General features: G+C 38.7%; 1 protein-coding gene across 2 annotated transcripts; it reads right to left on the reverse strand.

Annotated features, from left to right (window-relative positions):
- Nucleotides 1-3747: 3747 nt before the first annotated feature.
- LOC140515053 (ribonuclease 7-like) lies at nucleotides 3748-16489 on the reverse strand. Of its 2 annotated transcripts, XM_072625671.1 has the most exons (3): nucleotides 16316-16489; nucleotides 11331-11508; nucleotides 3748-5869 (listed from the first exon to the last, which is right to left on the reverse strand). In XM_072625671.1, exon 3 carries the CDS (start codon nucleotides 5849-5851, stop codon nucleotides 5384-5386), a length of 468 nt encoding a protein of 155 aa, XP_072481772.1. In that variant the 5' UTR covers nucleotides 5852-5869; nucleotides 11331-11508; nucleotides 16316-16489; the 3' UTR covers nucleotides 3748-5383. The 2 variants fall into 2 exon arrangements, with proteins under 2 accessions (XP_072481772.1, XP_072481770.1); XM_072625669.1 differs by lacking the exon at nucleotides 11331-11508.
- Nucleotides 16490-16871: the final 382 nt, after the last annotated feature.

The raw sequence follows: 16871 nt of genomic DNA on the forward strand, positions 1-16871 counted from the left end.
CCTCTTCACCTTTCTAAGTTGACAAAGAAGTACAACGACTATAGGGGTTGCAGTGATTACCTTTCTATGACTCATTCCCATGAAATATTCCTATGCCTTCATGGAGTCCTCTTTGTTGAGAAAAAGTAGAATGAGTGACAGGTCCCAAATGAGCAGCAAGCGAGCTCCTGTATATTCCAGAATCATCACTAGTTCTTCCGAAAGAGGTTTCGGCCAAGGATAAAACCATCCTGTGTATATTTGCCAGTCTTTTATTTAACAAAATCACCCCCACTTAGCTTTGATGTCAGTAGGATACCCACCCTGCTCCCACCTTCTCTAATGTTGATACTTTAACTGTATTTCATGTTTCCTTTTCAGATAACCTATATCCACATTAACTTTAATCTTCTTTGATCTCTCTTAGCAGGGATCCCCCACACTCGCCTCAGCACCCCAACATTCCTCATCTCTCCATCTAGCTGTTCCTCCAGGACTTCTTCCTTTCTATATTTCTTGTCTTAAGGTGATTCATTGCCTATTCCAGCTCATTCCACACCTCCACTGTATCCATTGTTTAGAACTTATTCTACTAAAAATATTTTATCCAGGTGATACATCCGACCTTCCTGTAAAATCTGAACGCTTATCTGACTGAATCTCTGTTTGAGCTATGTACTCTGACTTCTTCTAGGGTCTCAGTTTCCCATGCCTACCCCCTAACTATAATATTCTCCCTACCAGAAGAAAGTTTTATTCCAAAATAGGACGTTGCTGTATAAAGTCATGATAATTTTCTATAGAATTACAGAATTGTAGAGTTAAAGGACACTTGGAAATCATCTCATCTTATTCCCATGTTTTAGAAATAAACAGACCAAGAGCAGTTAAAGTGACTTGCTTATGGTCTGATAATAATTAGCAGAGGCAGAATTTGAGCCCACACTCTGACTCTAAGCCCTGGTCATCATACTAGATGATTTCATTTTTACAATATTCATTATTTCACACATTTTATTCTACCATAGTTTATCTATGTTGTTTCCTTAAGAACATAGAAACCACTTTCTGAGAACATACCTGACAAAGCAAAGGTTTTTATGAGGAAAATACATGTCCTGATACAAGAATCATTAGGGAGTTTCAGCACATCTTTACCACCTCTCCCCACTAAATATTTAAGTGCATATTTTCACAAAGAAAGCTGTATCTCTCCCCAAACTTGGTTGTTTCCCCTTCTCATTCCTGAGTTTCAGCCAATAAGTCAGTCAGAAAGCATTTATTAAGGGCCTGCCATCTGTCAAGTATTGTGCTAAGTAATAGAGATTCAAAGAAAGACAAAAGATTCTTCCTTCTTTCAAGGAATTTCATCTAATAGTGATCACAGACTCATGTTTTGTTATACTTTCTGTCAGTGGCAGGTCTCCAATCCTAAAGACTCTCCTGTCATGAGATATATTTATCCCAATCCCCTTAACCTCCAGACTCTGAAACATAAAACTATGTCAACCTCTCCAGGTCTCTCCTTACATTGGTTTCTGCAAGCTCTTGAATGGACAAACTATGACACCAGGCTTATTAACTCTGACTGGAGAGATACTCTTATATCTCTTCCAAAGAAACCTGACACTCAGGCAGGGAAAGGTCAGGAAGGACCAGTTTTCAGGAGGCCTCAATTTGGGGAGTGGAAGAGGTTAGAATAGGGTTGCATCACCATTGGCACCATCTCTCAGGAACTGGCAGGAACATTCCTTTAAAGGAGCAAGGTCTGACTATTTAAAACTACAATAAACAAGTACGGAAAGCTATGGCAATAAATAACATTTTACTGAAATGGTCTAGGAATTTTACTCAACTTGTAACACTCTTAGTTATCCATTTAGGCTTTCATAAATCCCTTGGAGTTGAAGTTCTATGCAATAGCTTTAAGAATTCCCTTTTATTCTGTTTTCTCTCAGGTTCCTAGGCAGGCTCTCTGTCTTCCTAAAGCTCTTCCCAAGGGAGGGGCCCATAATACTATGGAGATTAGGACAGCTCTATCTGCCTGGAACTATTACTTATTGCCTTTCTTCTTAATGCTACTGTTGAATAAAACCCTTTTGTAAAATTCTCTGTGCTCTATAATTATCTCATTTTATTCCACATCCAAGACTGGCCGCTGGACCACCCTACCCCTGCCTGGCCTGGTCCAGAAGTTCATTTGAATTTAAAGAATAAATGCATTTTGAATATGAAAAGTAAATTTTGAATTTGAAGAATAAATATGTTTTCTTTAACCAAATTGATTTGGAAATCATTTGAGATTTCTGAGGATGTTTGCGTACTTCCAAAGCACACAAAATGCCTGTGTCTCATGTGTAGAACAAGCCTGTTACACCATTTCTCTTTTGACTTACAATGTGAAGTAGAAAAGGTTTTTTTCTGTACTTTCTTGCAATCCTTCCTAGAGAAAAATCATTCACTGATGCATAGAGGAAAGTATCTCCATAGGACACGTGCTTCTGAATACAAGGTATTTCCCACAATTACTTAGTATACAGAAAACATAGTCATGCTAGGTCAAGTAGTGGTCTTGAAGGAAGTTGGTTGTGCCTTTCTACTTTACTAATATGTCATTAGCCTCAAGATCAGAGGCAGGGTAAACTACTTTGGTCTTTTGATCAGCTTTTCACAAAAATTAGGATAAAAGAAGATAAAATACACCTACACTTGAATGGGAGGTTTATTCTAAAATGGTATTTGTCAGGTCAAGACAGGGAGAAATATATTGATCTGCTTGTACACTCAAAATATATCTATAGATAAACCTGCTGCCTTCCCCAGACACACTACAAGATCGCACTTTTCCAATTGTGTTCCCAGCACCTAGCATAAGGTGGCACATAGGTTCTTAGTAAGTGCTTACTGGCTGAGTGATGACTTGCTGAAAGCAACCTTTCTCATTTTTCCAACTAAGGTATTGTATTAGCATATTTCTGGGTGGTCTCAGTTGTGTAAACATTTTGTTCCCAAATAGTAGAGTCATTTAGTCCTCTAAACCATCTCTCCCATCTAAGAAGTAGCCCTTCCATGATGCCACTTTGTCTGGATTCTGGATCCGTAATGTTTATCTCCAGTTTCTCTCACTTTGGCTTCAGGGTCTTGCCACTATCAAAACCTCCCTTTGGGAAATCAACCAACTAATTGGAAAGATAAGTTATCAATTTCCTGCTCCTTATCCCTGACTCCAACCTTTCCTCCTGACTATAGTCCCAATGCCCAAGCTCATTTTCTCTTTTAGACCTTTTTGCAATAATTTGCAACAAAAGAAGCAGCCTAGTACAGTGGATAGTAAAGTAGAGTGGAAACCAGAAAGGCCTGGCATCAAGTTCCATCTCTGACACACAATGACTGTGTCAATCTGGGCAAGTCACTTCACTTCTTAGTGATCCAGTGAACTCTAAGCCTATACATTGCAGAGAAGGTGAGGCAGAGGGAGTTCCCTCAAGGAGCAGTTAGTTCCCTATGCTAAAGAACTCATAAGTCAAATCATCCCTTTGCTTATAACAGAAGACTCCCCACAGTTGCATGCAAAAGGCCTTTATGGAAACCAGCACAACACATCTGTGGTCCAGCTCTTGCAGTGCAGCTCATGGAGGATAAGCCTCTTTCTCACTTTCACCTGTGAAATATATTAATCAGGAAAAACACTGTTGACAGGATTTCTGCTGAGCCAGTCTCTAACCTGAGAATGCTCGAAGTCGCACAAAGCAGGCCTAGAGACAGGAGTACCAGTAATCGAGAAGTTTAATTAATCAGTTTCAGGGTAAGGAATGTTCTCTTCGCTGAAGTAAAAGCACAGGTTATGAACCGAAATCACAAGTGGGGAAGAAGGGAGGCAAGGTAGACTACAAACAATGATTTAGTGGTTTCCCACAAAAAACCTGTAATTCCCACAATACAACAGTTCTGGAGTGAAGCCTTTGGGGGTCATGGCCACCTCTCCTAGAGTACAGGATCAGAGTCCTGTCATGGAAACAGGTTCTACAATCTCTGATTCACTTCCCTTAAGATGAGCATTGTGGGTTTCAATTAATCAGGTTAAGCTGCATTGTGAGCTCTGACTCCTAAGCCAGAGAGGCAGCTCTTGAGAACATGAAATTATTATTGTATTTATTTTATGTACCATATTGATTAGCATGAAAATTACAAATTCACTTTTGAACAATAATTTCTTCCATTTTCAGGATTAGATAGCTAGACAGAGTCTACATAGATTGACAGATACATTCAGCATAGAAAGATTATAGATACATAAGTAGGACAGATAGAAAAGCAATTGAAAAATATTTTATTTTCCTCCAAATTAAATGTAAAAATAATTTTAACATTCATTTTGAGTTTTGGGTTCCAAATTCTATCCTTCCCCTCCCCCTTCCCTAATATAGTAAGCAATCTGATCTAGGTTATAGATGTCTAATCATGTAAAATATATTTCTATATAAGTCATTTTCTAGAAGAAAACTCAAAAAAAAAAAGGAAGGAAGAAAAGAAGAGGAAAAATAGTGAACTTCAGTCTGTACTCAGATGCCATCAGTTCTTTCTATGGCGGTGGATAGTATTTTTCATTGTGAGTCCTTTGGGATTGTCTTCGATCACTGTGTTGCTGAGAATAGCTAAGTTATTCACTGTTGCTCATCATGCAATTTTGCTGTTAATGTGCACAATGTTCTTCTGGTTCTGTTTGCTTCACTCTGTATCACTTCATGTAAGTCTTTCCAGGTTTAGAAAAGCAATTATTGAGCAATTACTAGGTGTCAGTCACTGTGGATAAAATATATGAGCTAGGAAGTTAATCCCTGCCCTCAAGGAGCTTACATTTTTGAAAGAAAACCATGATGCAGGAAAGATGGGAGAGTGGTACTCAGAATCAGAACATTCAGAGTTAGAAAAAGATATCGTTGGAAGTTGAAGAAAGTAGTGTAAGCAGTAGAGTGGAGAGATGGCAAGAAGCTAGAATAAAACCATTCCTATCTACCTCCTCCTTTTCCCTCTATTGAATCTAAGGTGTTAAGTAAGATGGGAAAGGTGAAGAAATAGTGAGGAACATGAGAGAGAGATGATTCTATTTCACATCACTGTTAGGGTGGAGAATGAAGGAGGTCAATTTCATTTATAAGCATCAGATTAGAGTAATAGGAGAGTCTCATGGCCAGATAAAGCCCTCCACAAAGGAAAGCTCAACCTCATAAAACCTTTTCCAGGAGAATTCCTGCTAAGTTCATGGTCAGATAGGATTACTAAAATTTGTGCAGGAAAAAAAGGAAGAGAGCAAATTTCCATAGAACATCTTGAAGCAAAAGGGCAAAATGGTGAAACAGGGGGAGATTAGAAATCAAGGAGATATGAGTATGGGATCTGACCCCTAAGTACTGTCCAAATGTACAGGAAGCAATGGACTTGTACTGTGGTCTGCTGGTGAGGGGGGCAGACAGGCAACCACAAAGTGTGACTGTTTAGATCCACCACGGTAGCTACAGCTGGGAACACGGCTAACCAGTTCACAGTCAGTGATGGGAACAGCTGTTGTACTATTATGGCAGTTGGTGTGTGCTACATTCTTACAGGCGATGCTGGGCTGGAAACAAACCATGATGACATTGTTGAGCGGGTAGTTCAGGAAGCTGTTGAAGGGTTTACACACGGGAAGATGAGCATTGATTCGTCTCATCTCATTGTTGCAATATACATTGTCACTGGAGGCTCTGGTCTTGGGATACTGCACATGCTGCTCGTTGAACCACTGTGCTCGAGTGAAGCCAGGAGGAATCGCTTCAGTGACCAGGAACATAGTCACCCAAAGCCCCAGCAGCAACAGCTGGAAAGTTCCCATCACAGTGTGCTATCTCTCCTGGTAAAGAGAAGAAAGCAAATGAGGAAGAGGGAAGAAAATATCCACTTGCCCTATCAGCCCATTGACTATGTGACTGCCAAAACATTATATTACTATCCCCTGTCACCTCTGTGTCTCCATTTGGTCAGTTGACCATCAGTTTGTTCACTTTGTATGCAAAGTATCATATGAGGTAGTGTAGAGCGAATTAATGGGAAAAGGAAGACAAGATTATAAAGACATTACTACAAAGCAGAAAGAGGGCATCACTTAAAATGAGACTACAGACTTCATTTTACTCCAGGATGTCTTTGCTTTTCTCTACTAATTTTGATGGCATATGTTCCCGAGGTGCTTTTCTGACTACTGATGTCAAGAAGCCTTGTTTGACATTGGTTGGATTCTACCACCACCTCAGATTCTCCTGGTAGCAAGACAGAATAAAACTGTTCTAGGTAGATTATGTTCAATTCTGGGTTGCCTAGCTTAGGGAGTAAATAACAAAATGGAGAATATCCAGAGCAGGGTGATGAGTTCATGTCACATTGTATGAAGGAACGAGAGATGTATAACCTGGAGGAGAGACAGGTCATCGGGTCAAACATATAAAATTGAAAGGGATCTCAGAAAGGGCCATCTAGTCCAGCCCCTTGGTCAGGGGAGACATGACAGCCGTGCTCAACTATTTTAAGGTTTATGAGGTGGAAGAGGAATTAAACTTTATTTGGATACAAAGAGTAAAATAAATAGAAATGGATAGAAGCTGAAAATAAGTAGATTTAGCCTCAATGTCAACAACAATTACCGTTATTTAAAAGTCAAATGGGCTGCCTCAGAAAATAGTGCTTTAGTTCTAACTGGAAGTTAAGCAGGCACTGGATGATCATTTGTTATGTATTAAATTAGGGCCTTCTTTGGTGGTATGAATTGAACTAGTTAATCCAGAAGCCTCTTCCAACTCTAAAATTCATGGATTATCTGATATCTTCAAACGTAGAAATGGACAGGAAAACTTATTGTCTACTGACTGTGTCATAAAAATGAGATGCCTCCAGGACTTTCCCCCATGAACTCTCATTCTCTCTGAACTTTTGTACTTGATGTTTTGAATCCAATCACATTTCTCTCAATATTCCCATCATATTTCTTGGACTTGTGTTCCAAGATGCCAAGATATCTTTGGACAACGATTCTTTTAACCAGTATTGTTAATGATCCCTCCCAGGGTTTGTAATCCACTATTTCAAATTTAGTAAACACATCACTGCTTTTCATCCTCTCCTCCACCTGCTGCTTTTCCTGGCCTCCTTCAACATTTGTTTCAAACTCTACCTTCTGAAGGAGGCCTTCCCCAGTCCTCTTCTTCTCACACCCAATATGTCACTGCTAATATTCTCCCTCTGACATTGACTTCCATTTATGCTGGACATATTCTGAATGAACATACTTACTTTTTATGTTATCTCTCTCATTGGAGCATGAGTTCTGTAAAGATAGGAATCCTGTTTCCTGGACTTTTTTTCTATTCTCAGTGCTTTGCACAATACCTGCCATGCAGTAAGAACTTAACAAATGCTTCTTGACTGACTGATGCAGTCCATTTTTTTGCATGCTAGACCTGAATAAAACCTCTTAATTTTTTTAAAGGTCTGGGCTAGTAACTTGGGGGAAATTATAAAATAAAACAAACCTAAAAATCACATGATTGATGCCTTATAAAAGATGAAGATTGTGTCCTAAATTATCTTGAATCCAGCACTAGATTAGCATGGATTCCTGGGGTAGATATCACCCATTCTTAAATAGGAGGTAATGAGGCCTGACATTTCTAAACCAATGATGATGCTTCTGGAGAGAGCCAGAGCATGATTGCCCTACAAGCAGAACACTTAATACTTACCTTTTTTGGTTTTTTTTTTTAAAGATGGAATACCTTCATATTTTTCTCAAATGTTAAGGTATAATCTGTCTTACCTACTTTACTGCACAATGTCTGTCTGATAATTCTTTTCTCCAAGAGGTGTTCACTTTAAGACTGGGTTCCGATTACATGGTACCACAAAATTATATTTGTAACAGACAAAAAATCAAAACCATGGCTTTCCTGGCTTCAAATTCCAGCTAAAATTTCACTTCCTATAGATACACATATCGAAACATAATCTAACAATGGTAAGGAAATCATCGTGCAGTCGTCTCTTCACAGGAAGTTTAATTGTCTATGGGCTGAGGGAGAGGAGAACATGTATCTTACAAGGATTTTAAGAGGTTTATGAAAGAATATACAAAGAGATTGCCTAAAATGATGGTTTAATGAGGTCATATGATACAATGGACAAAAACTTGGTTTGACATCAGAGAATATATATGCAAATCCTGCCCCTGCTGTCCACCATCTAATTTGACTTTGCTCAAGTCACTTAACCTTTCAGACTCAGTTTCTCTGTCTGTCACATGATCAAGTTGGACAAAATGACCTCTAAGGTCCCTTCCAGTTCCAAGTCTATGACACTAGGAAACTAGAAGTTCCGCGTCTTCTGAGGGAATGCACAAAAAAAGTCATTAGAGTTGGGAAGGAAAGGGGCAATTATCAAGTACCTTCTCTTAGTGACATCCTGAAAAATATTTCATACTCTGATAATACCATGATCTTTCTTAGCATTCTCAGTCCCACCTCCAAATGATCACTGAGATAATGCCCTTCAAAAGAAACCCTGAAATGCAGATAAAGATTTCTATCAGGAGACAGCTATCTATGGTGGGTGGCAGTGGTGAGGAAGGAATGCTGAGCTGAGCAGCAGAAAATCCAGATTGATCTCTTGGCTCAGTCTTTAATCATATGATGATGAGCAGGTCGTGGAAACTATCTGCTGAAAATGAATATTGTACAGCTAAAGAACTGCAAACATTGTGTTAATAAAGACTATTGACAATTATCACTCTTCCATTTGCGTAATTCCATAGGTTATTTCTCAAGCAGACATTATATTTGATTGTGATGGACTTTGTCAGGCTCTTTAACTATTTTTAATTAAAAATGTTTTAAGAATTAAATAACTATGATGAAACAACAGTAAAAGTATTCATAGTAGTTCATTCTCTCTGGTCAGTCTTAGAAGACTCATAGTTCTCATTCTCTAAACCATAAGCATTGCAATAAGGCAAATTCATTAGTTGAACAAACCTGTAGCTATCCAACTCTGACCAAGAAGACTTTTCTACACCACTTAAAGTCCATAATTGGCCCCCAATTCCTCTAAATCTATACCAGCTTTACATTTACCACCATCAAACATTCGACATTCCAGCCAAATTAGCCTATTAGCTATTCTTCCTATATGACATGCCATCTCCCATCTCCATGCATTTGCAGAGGCTGTTCCCAAGTCTGTACCATGCTCTCTCCTCACTGTAACTTCTTAGAGCACTTTGCTGGGGCACTGGATAAAACAATGGACTTTGAGTCATGTAGACTTAGTTCACACATTACCTCAGATGCTTCCTAGCTATGTGACCTTGGATAAGTCTTTGGACCTCAATTACCTTATCTGCAAAATTAGGATAATAACAGCACCAGCCTCAGAGGATTATGAGCTAACATATAAAGCACTGTGCAACCTTGAATGCTCCACATAAATTCCAGCTATCGCTGCCATGGTTACTGTTAGAGCCCCTGCTTCTTTCAAGGCTTAGCTCAATTTCCAGCTCTCACACAAATCCTTTCCAGATTCCTCCCCAGTTATTGCCCCCTTTTCCCCTACAAAGTACTCTATATTTAAGTCAATATGAAATACATACAAATTCTGTGTACTTATTTCCATCCGGTATGAAATAGCTATCATAAATTCTTATGTTATCCATTTTGTATCGCACAGGTAGCAATAGAAAAGTACTTTACAGATGTGAACAGGCTGCTATACACAACCAAAGAGGAATACCAAAGAAGTACGTTACAGGACTTTAGCCAACTGAATGACAGAAAGAGAAGATGGTCTGCTCATGTGGTAAGAGAAAGTAATTAACCATGGATGACCCTAAGTAATACTCCACTAATTAACCAGAACATGGGGTGTATTGGAGAAGGGATAGAGGGTGAGAATGAGGAAATAGAAAAGTGTTATCAGAACAAGCACTAGGGGACAGCAGGCCCTCACTTTCCTGCCTGAGGTACAGTTGTCTGTTTCTGAGCAGTCAGACCCCAAAAGATGAATGAATTCTTGTTTAAACGAATGTAGTCATCAGAAGACACAGTTACTGAAAAAATGCTACCCCAGGCAACACGCTAGAGAAGGAAATTCTGCATTTTGCCTCCAGATTCAACCCTGAGAATATAGAAAAAATGGTCTTTTTGTTCAAAGATGAAACAAGAAGCCCTAGTAACTGTGTTAGGTTAATGGGAATCCATGACCTAGGATATTTGGATTCTTTACTGGGCTGATCAGGCAGGTAACAGGAAAAGAACACCACCTTCTCTCCCCCATTGTCTGAATGATAGTCCCCAGGTGTTACTTTTCTCCTCTGATCAGCTGTTGTCTGACTATAAGGTAGACAAATCCCTTTTTTATGGTGTTTCCCACCCACCCATATGTTCTTTCTCCTCTTACTTTGTTTTGGATCCCAGGGAAGGAAGCTAGCCCTGGCTATTTGACCTAGAACAGGGCTTAGCCTCCCTAGGGCTCAGTTTCTTTAGCTATTAAAATGAGGCAATTGTTTTAAATTATGTCTGTCTTCTCTTCAAGATTTAAAATTTTGTAATCCCGTACACTTCTTTTTCCAGGACCTTATTTTCTCAAAACTTCTCACCCTCTGACTACCTCCCTGACCTCCAAGTAAAGTCTGAGTCTTATTGGATAACTTTGCTTCATATCTTCAAGGCTTTTCTATTTTAAAAAAGTTTTTTCCCCCAAATTCCTTTCTGGATTAAATTTATAAATTATCTTTTAGCCTGGTTGGTTTGAATATAAAAATTAAAGAGATCTAGTTTTTATCTGTTCATGAAGCTATCTACCTCCATCTCTTGAATAACATGAGGGCAAAGATGGTGTTCTCCTCTCTACCAAGAAAATAAACTGTACTCTAAACTCTTAATTTCTATGTCTCAGATTCTTTGCTCTCTGGATGCTCTGACTTTACCTAAATTTCCATGCTTTAAGCTCAGTTCATTCTCTTTTACATATCTGATCTTGGAGCATTACCCCTTGAACAACATTTTTCCATTGGCTTGAAGATGATTACCAAGTCTCCCATCATCCTTTTCACTCTAGCCTAAATTATCAAAATTCCCATTCAATTATTCCACCATCACCTACTTATCCAACTTCTTAAGCTCTGTTATCTGATATGAGATGGGTGGGCTTCCAGGCTCATCATCTGTCTCTGGTTTTGCCTTTTTATAAGAATCCCTGTCCAGATACAAAAGACACAATAAAACATGAAAGCCAAGAACAATTGGGCACAGTCAAAGGTAGCTGTGACTCACCAAATATGGAAAGAATTACCCCATAAAACTAAGGCCAAATCCGAAGAACACAGAGATAGTTCTGTGTGATGGAATCTATTCATTCGTGTCCGTCAAATCTCCCCTTTTCCTTATGAAGAATATACAAGAAGACTGTGAAGAGCAGGGTACTTAGAGTAGATTCCTTTCTTCCATGAAGCTGTAATAGGGAGAGGGTTTTGATGAGAGAACAGTGAGGGAAAAGTGCAAGAATGACTTTAGGAGAGAATTGAGTAAGTGCTAGGAGACCAGAAGAGACTCCTGACATCAGAAGAATCCAGAAAACTTCCCCTAGAGTGCTCCTTTTCTTGTATGGACCTAGAACCTAGGGAAAAATAAAGATTTACTTCTTTTTCAGCAACTTAGTCAACATGTGGTCTGGACCTTTAGTGGAAATATGATGAAGCTGAGTGGAAAATACTGAACAAAGCTGAACCCTACCTATTCATCTGTACTTCCAATTAACAGCCTGAAGAGGGGTGTCTGTGTAGACTTTACACACACACATACATACACACCTTCACATACTTCACATATATTTCACAATATAGGTGAAATATATACACATATAGAAATATGGAGATGTGTGTGTGTGTGTGTATGTGTGTAGCCATTGGTTAGGATTTCAATTATTCAATTCACTGATTCAGTTGGGTCCAGTACATGTTCAATACACAAACCTGTATTTGGACATTTTACCCAACAACATTGGCTTAACACTCAAGTTTGAAAATGATCTCATTAATAAACAGAAACCCCAAATATCCACCAATCGGTAGTGATATGCTTTATATATCCACAGTGCTTTCCTGGGGTCTTGTGGAGGTTAATCCATTGCTGAGACTGTTTTCATCTGACAGCCTCCCCAGACTGACTCTTATTGGAAGTAACCCATTATGATCCCTAAAAGCCATTTATTAGACTCCATACTGAATCATAATGGAGCCCTCAGCCTTTTTCTTCAATACCAAATTAGTTCCTCTGATTGGGGAAGCTGAGAATATTCCAGTGAACAGGGATGTTGGCCCTGGAAAAGGTTCAGAGTTTCCTAGCCAAGGGAATTCTGTATCCTATTTCTCTACTGATTAGAGAAATATAAATTAAAGCAACTCTGAAGTACCACTTCACACCTATCAAAAATGACAAATGCTGAAAGAGAGGAGGAAAAAACAGGCATGCCAATGAACTGCTAGTGGAGTAAAAAACTGGTTCCCCCATTCTGGAGAAGCATTTGGAACTATGCCCAAACAACTATAAAACTGTGCATACCCATTGACCCAATACTACCACTATTTGGTCTGTATCTCAAAGAGATCAAAGAAAAAGGAAATGGATCTATATGTATAAAAATATTAAAACCAGTTCTTTTTGTGTTGGCAAAGATTTGGAAATCAAGAAAATACTCATCAACTGGGGAATGGATAGCTTATAGTCTCTCCCCCACCCCATCTCAAATTGTGTCCTTCATCTGAATTCCCACATTTCTGTAGAGAATACCACTATCCTTCCAGTCTCCTAAGCTGGAAATCTCAATTATTCTTGATCCCTCACTTTCCTTCACATTCCATATCCAATCAATGAACAAATTTAGCCATTTTCAACTCTACACTTCTCTCACATCTGACCTTTTCTTAAGTCCTTCCTTCTTCCAATCTGTCCTCCACACAGGAGCCAAAGTGGTTTTCCTTAGAAACAGTTCTGACCATGTTATTCCCTTATGCAATAAATTCTGATGACTCATTGCCCCTAAGGTCAAGTATAAATAAAAATGAGCAACGAAGAACATTCAGAAGGAATTGCATAAAAGTAGGACAATTTTGAAATAAATATATTTGCAAAATGAGTGAAATTTTGAAAGGGTGAATGTTTTGCATACTTTTAAAAAGTGGCATGAAATGTAGATTCATGATTTCATATAGAATGAAATGTCCTTCTGTGTGTGACAGTGTTCTCCCTCCCTCCCTCCCTCCCTCCCTCCCCCTCTCTCTCTCTCTCTCTCTCTCCCCCCCTCTCTCTCTCTCTTTCTCTCCCCCTCTCTCTCTCCCTCTCTCTTTCTCTCTCTCTCTCTCTCTCTCTTTCTCTCTCTCGCTCTCTCTCGCTCTCTCTCTCTCTCTCCTGTTTAAGTTGAGGATAAACAAAACTAGAAATAAAAAACGTTGAAGGGACAATTGAGTGATCAGAGACTTACTCTCCAGAAAGACACTGATAGAAAGAGGCAGTAATCGAAGGAGCGAGCAGCTTTCAACAGTTGGACTCACAAGCAGCAGAAATGAGATCCAGCTATGGACTCAAAAGAAAACTAATCTTGACAACCAAGAGCCATGCTTTCAAACGGAGCAGACCCTGAGAGCCTAACTGAGCAACTTATGTAGTATTGGTAAAGAGGGATATTTGTGAGGAATCCATAAGGAAAGGAAAGACCAGATCTGACTATATCCTCAAAAGAAAGACTAACAAATGACATGCTACAAACATGTAGAAACAACAAATAATTAAATACAATATTAACTATTAACCACAAAAGTTCATGGGCTGCAGCTAATAATTCCTCAGAGGAAAGTTCTATCTTTGAATATTTAGGTTAGCAAAAAGTTTTAAATATCAAGGGACTGAACATATAATTTGAAAGACTAGTTTTACAATGGAAAGGTTTTACATGATTGCACATATACAACCTATATAAGAGTGTTCACCATCTCAGAGAGTGGGGAGACAGGGGAAGGGAAACATAGAATTTGGAACTCAAAACTTAAAAAAACAAATGTTAAAAAAAAGTTTTTGCAAGTAATTGGAAAAAATTTAATATTATTTAAAAAATAAAAGACTAATGTCAAAAAAGATTGCCTAGTTGCTTCTTTGGGTTTTAGTTTTTTGTTTTGTTTTGTTTCTTGCCTGAAGCCTTCCATCAGTAACTGTTGGCAAGGCTGTAGTCACACCCAAATTTATTAGGGCCAGTGCTCTCTTCACTCAGTGATCCTTGTTGGCAGTACCCTCTATACATCCTGGCAACCTCTTGGAAGCCAAATGATACTAAATAAACACCCCAAATTTTACTCAACAAAGAATAAAGAGCATTTAAAGAGAGCTTCTGAGTACATCTCACAAAGACTATAAACAAAACCTCTCCAAGATGATACACCCTGCTGGCAATTATCATCTCCTAGGATAGTCTTCAAGACATCTCCCTGTATTTCATGATGTATCATCATGGAATTTGAAGGGGAAAGGCATTTAGTAGCAGGAAAATAACAGGAGCAACCTAGAACCACCTATGTTTTCAATGTTTTGGTAATCATTGTGTCCTGTAATTTACATAGCTAGCTGTGTTCCCATATATCTATGTAACAATAATCACAGCACAGAACTAGGAATAGGTCACATCTATTGTCTTTGGGTAGCCTAGCTAATTACAAAGAGACTGACCACTAGGAAGCTGACAACTAGTTGATTAGTTATTTAGCACTGGCAAGTCAAGAAGGAAAGAAAAAAGACAAAATCATCATCATTCCTGCAAAGCCCACTTCTCCCTCTGCAGTCAGGATGACAGGATGGTGAGAGAGTGGTTACTAAGAATTACAGATTTCAGCTTACATTCCTACCTGGGAAGATGATATTTGTAATTCAAAAGACCTTTCTCATTAATAGAGAGTTAGAAAGAGGAGAGAGAGAGAGAGAGAGAGAGAGATGGCACAGGTGTGAGTTGAATATGAAGGGATGATATCTAAAAAATAAAATTAAGGGTCAAGAGAGGAATGTACTTGGAGAAAGAGAAAAGGAGAGGTAGAAAGGGGTAAACGATATGATATAAAAGAGGCAAGGAAAAGTTTTTACACTGGAGGGGAAGAAGGGGAACATGAATGACCCTTACTCTCAACAGAATTGGCTCAAAGAGGGAAATAACATACACATCCAATTGAGTTTAGAAATCTCTCTTGCCCTACAGGAAGATAGTGGGGAAAGGGATAAGAAAGGGGGGGAATAGAAGGGAGGGCAGATTGGGGAAGGGGGAAGTTAGAAACAATACACTTTTGAGAAGGGTCAAGGTGAAAGGAGAGAGAGAATAGAATAAATGGGATGAGGAAGATAAGCTCTGATAAAGGTTATGTTTTCTTTTAGAAAATTATTATGCAAGTGTTTTGCATGACTACACATGAAAAACCTGTATTGAATTGCTTGCCCTCCCAATGGTGGGGGGAAGGTGTGGTGGGGAGGGGAGAGATTTTGGAGCTCAAAGTTTTAAAAATGAATGTTAAAAAATTGTTTTTACATTAACTGGGGGAAAATAAATACTTTAAGAAAAGAATTACAGATTTTGGGTAGTCTATAAAATTCCATTTAAATGTTAGTTTTGTGAGTGTGAGATCCTTGTCTAGGTTCTAGCTATCTTTTCCCCACTTTCTCCCTTGTTATAGAGGACCCCTTTAGACTAGACTCAAAAATAAAATAATTCCTCAATACTATGAGATCAGGATAGAATTGAAGCCCTAAGAGTTAGCTTCCCCTGTTTAGAAGAGAGGCAACTCCAAACCTATAAACCCAGAGTCAAGGTTCCAGATACTGTCCAGCATGGCTAGCAGTTGGGTGAGAAATAAAATCAAGACAAAAGGAAGTTGTTGTAAAAGAAAGGAGGATGAAGATGGTGGAATAAGCAAGATTTCTGAATATATTCCTGAATCCAGCAACCTAAATAATCAACTGATGAACAAAATATAGAGAGAAGAAAAATTCTAACCCAAAGAAAGATGACAATGGGAAACAACTCTACAATAATGCGAAAGCTTTCTAAACTGAAGCAACAAGGAAGGAATGATGCAAAACTTTCATCATCACCACCCTCCTCTTTTCTGCCTCAGATCTATATCTTGAACAACCATACCAGTCTCCCTTTGGAAGGGTAATATGGTTTCTGTCATTTCCTTCATGGCATTTAGCTAGTCTAACTGTTCATACAGGAGCAGAACACTCACCTAGTCCTGTTGAAGATGGTAATAACTGAGTGCGAGACCCAGCAACAAATCCAATTCTTGTGGAGACAGGGGTAAATTTAAAGTCCAGCTTGAGTTGGACCAATGGAGTCTTTAATATGGCCAAAAGAATCCAAGGAAACATCCCCTACTGCCCAAACTAAAGTGAATTTTGAAATTATCTCAGCCTTTTGGTTGGCACAGCAGAAAATAAGGAAGTTGTGGTTGGGAGAGAAAGTAAAGTCACCAGATCCAATGACACTTTAACAGAAGGCCAAAAGAGAAAGTTTAGCAATAAGTCCCCAATTGTGGCTGGGGAGGGGTAAGAGAATGAAGAAAATCATAAGCAAATTCTGGTATTATCCTTCTTATCATAAGGCAAGCAAAGGAGTTCTAAAACACCAGCTCACAAAGTCTGAGGATAAGAAACATTCTTCAGAATAAAAAAGGAGATTCACAAAGAAAGAAAACTCAAAAAATGAAATCATGTAGAACCATTTTCTAACCTGATTAATTTGATAGGAAAATCAAATTTCCAAAATTAAAAATTAACCTTTGA

Source organism: Notamacropus eugenii, chromosome 7 (assembly GCF_028372415.1).
Source record: "Notamacropus eugenii isolate mMacEug1 chromosome 7, mMacEug1.pri_v2, whole genome shotgun sequence".
Lineage (NCBI taxonomy): Eukaryota > Metazoa > Chordata > Mammalia > Diprotodontia > Macropodidae > Notamacropus > Notamacropus eugenii.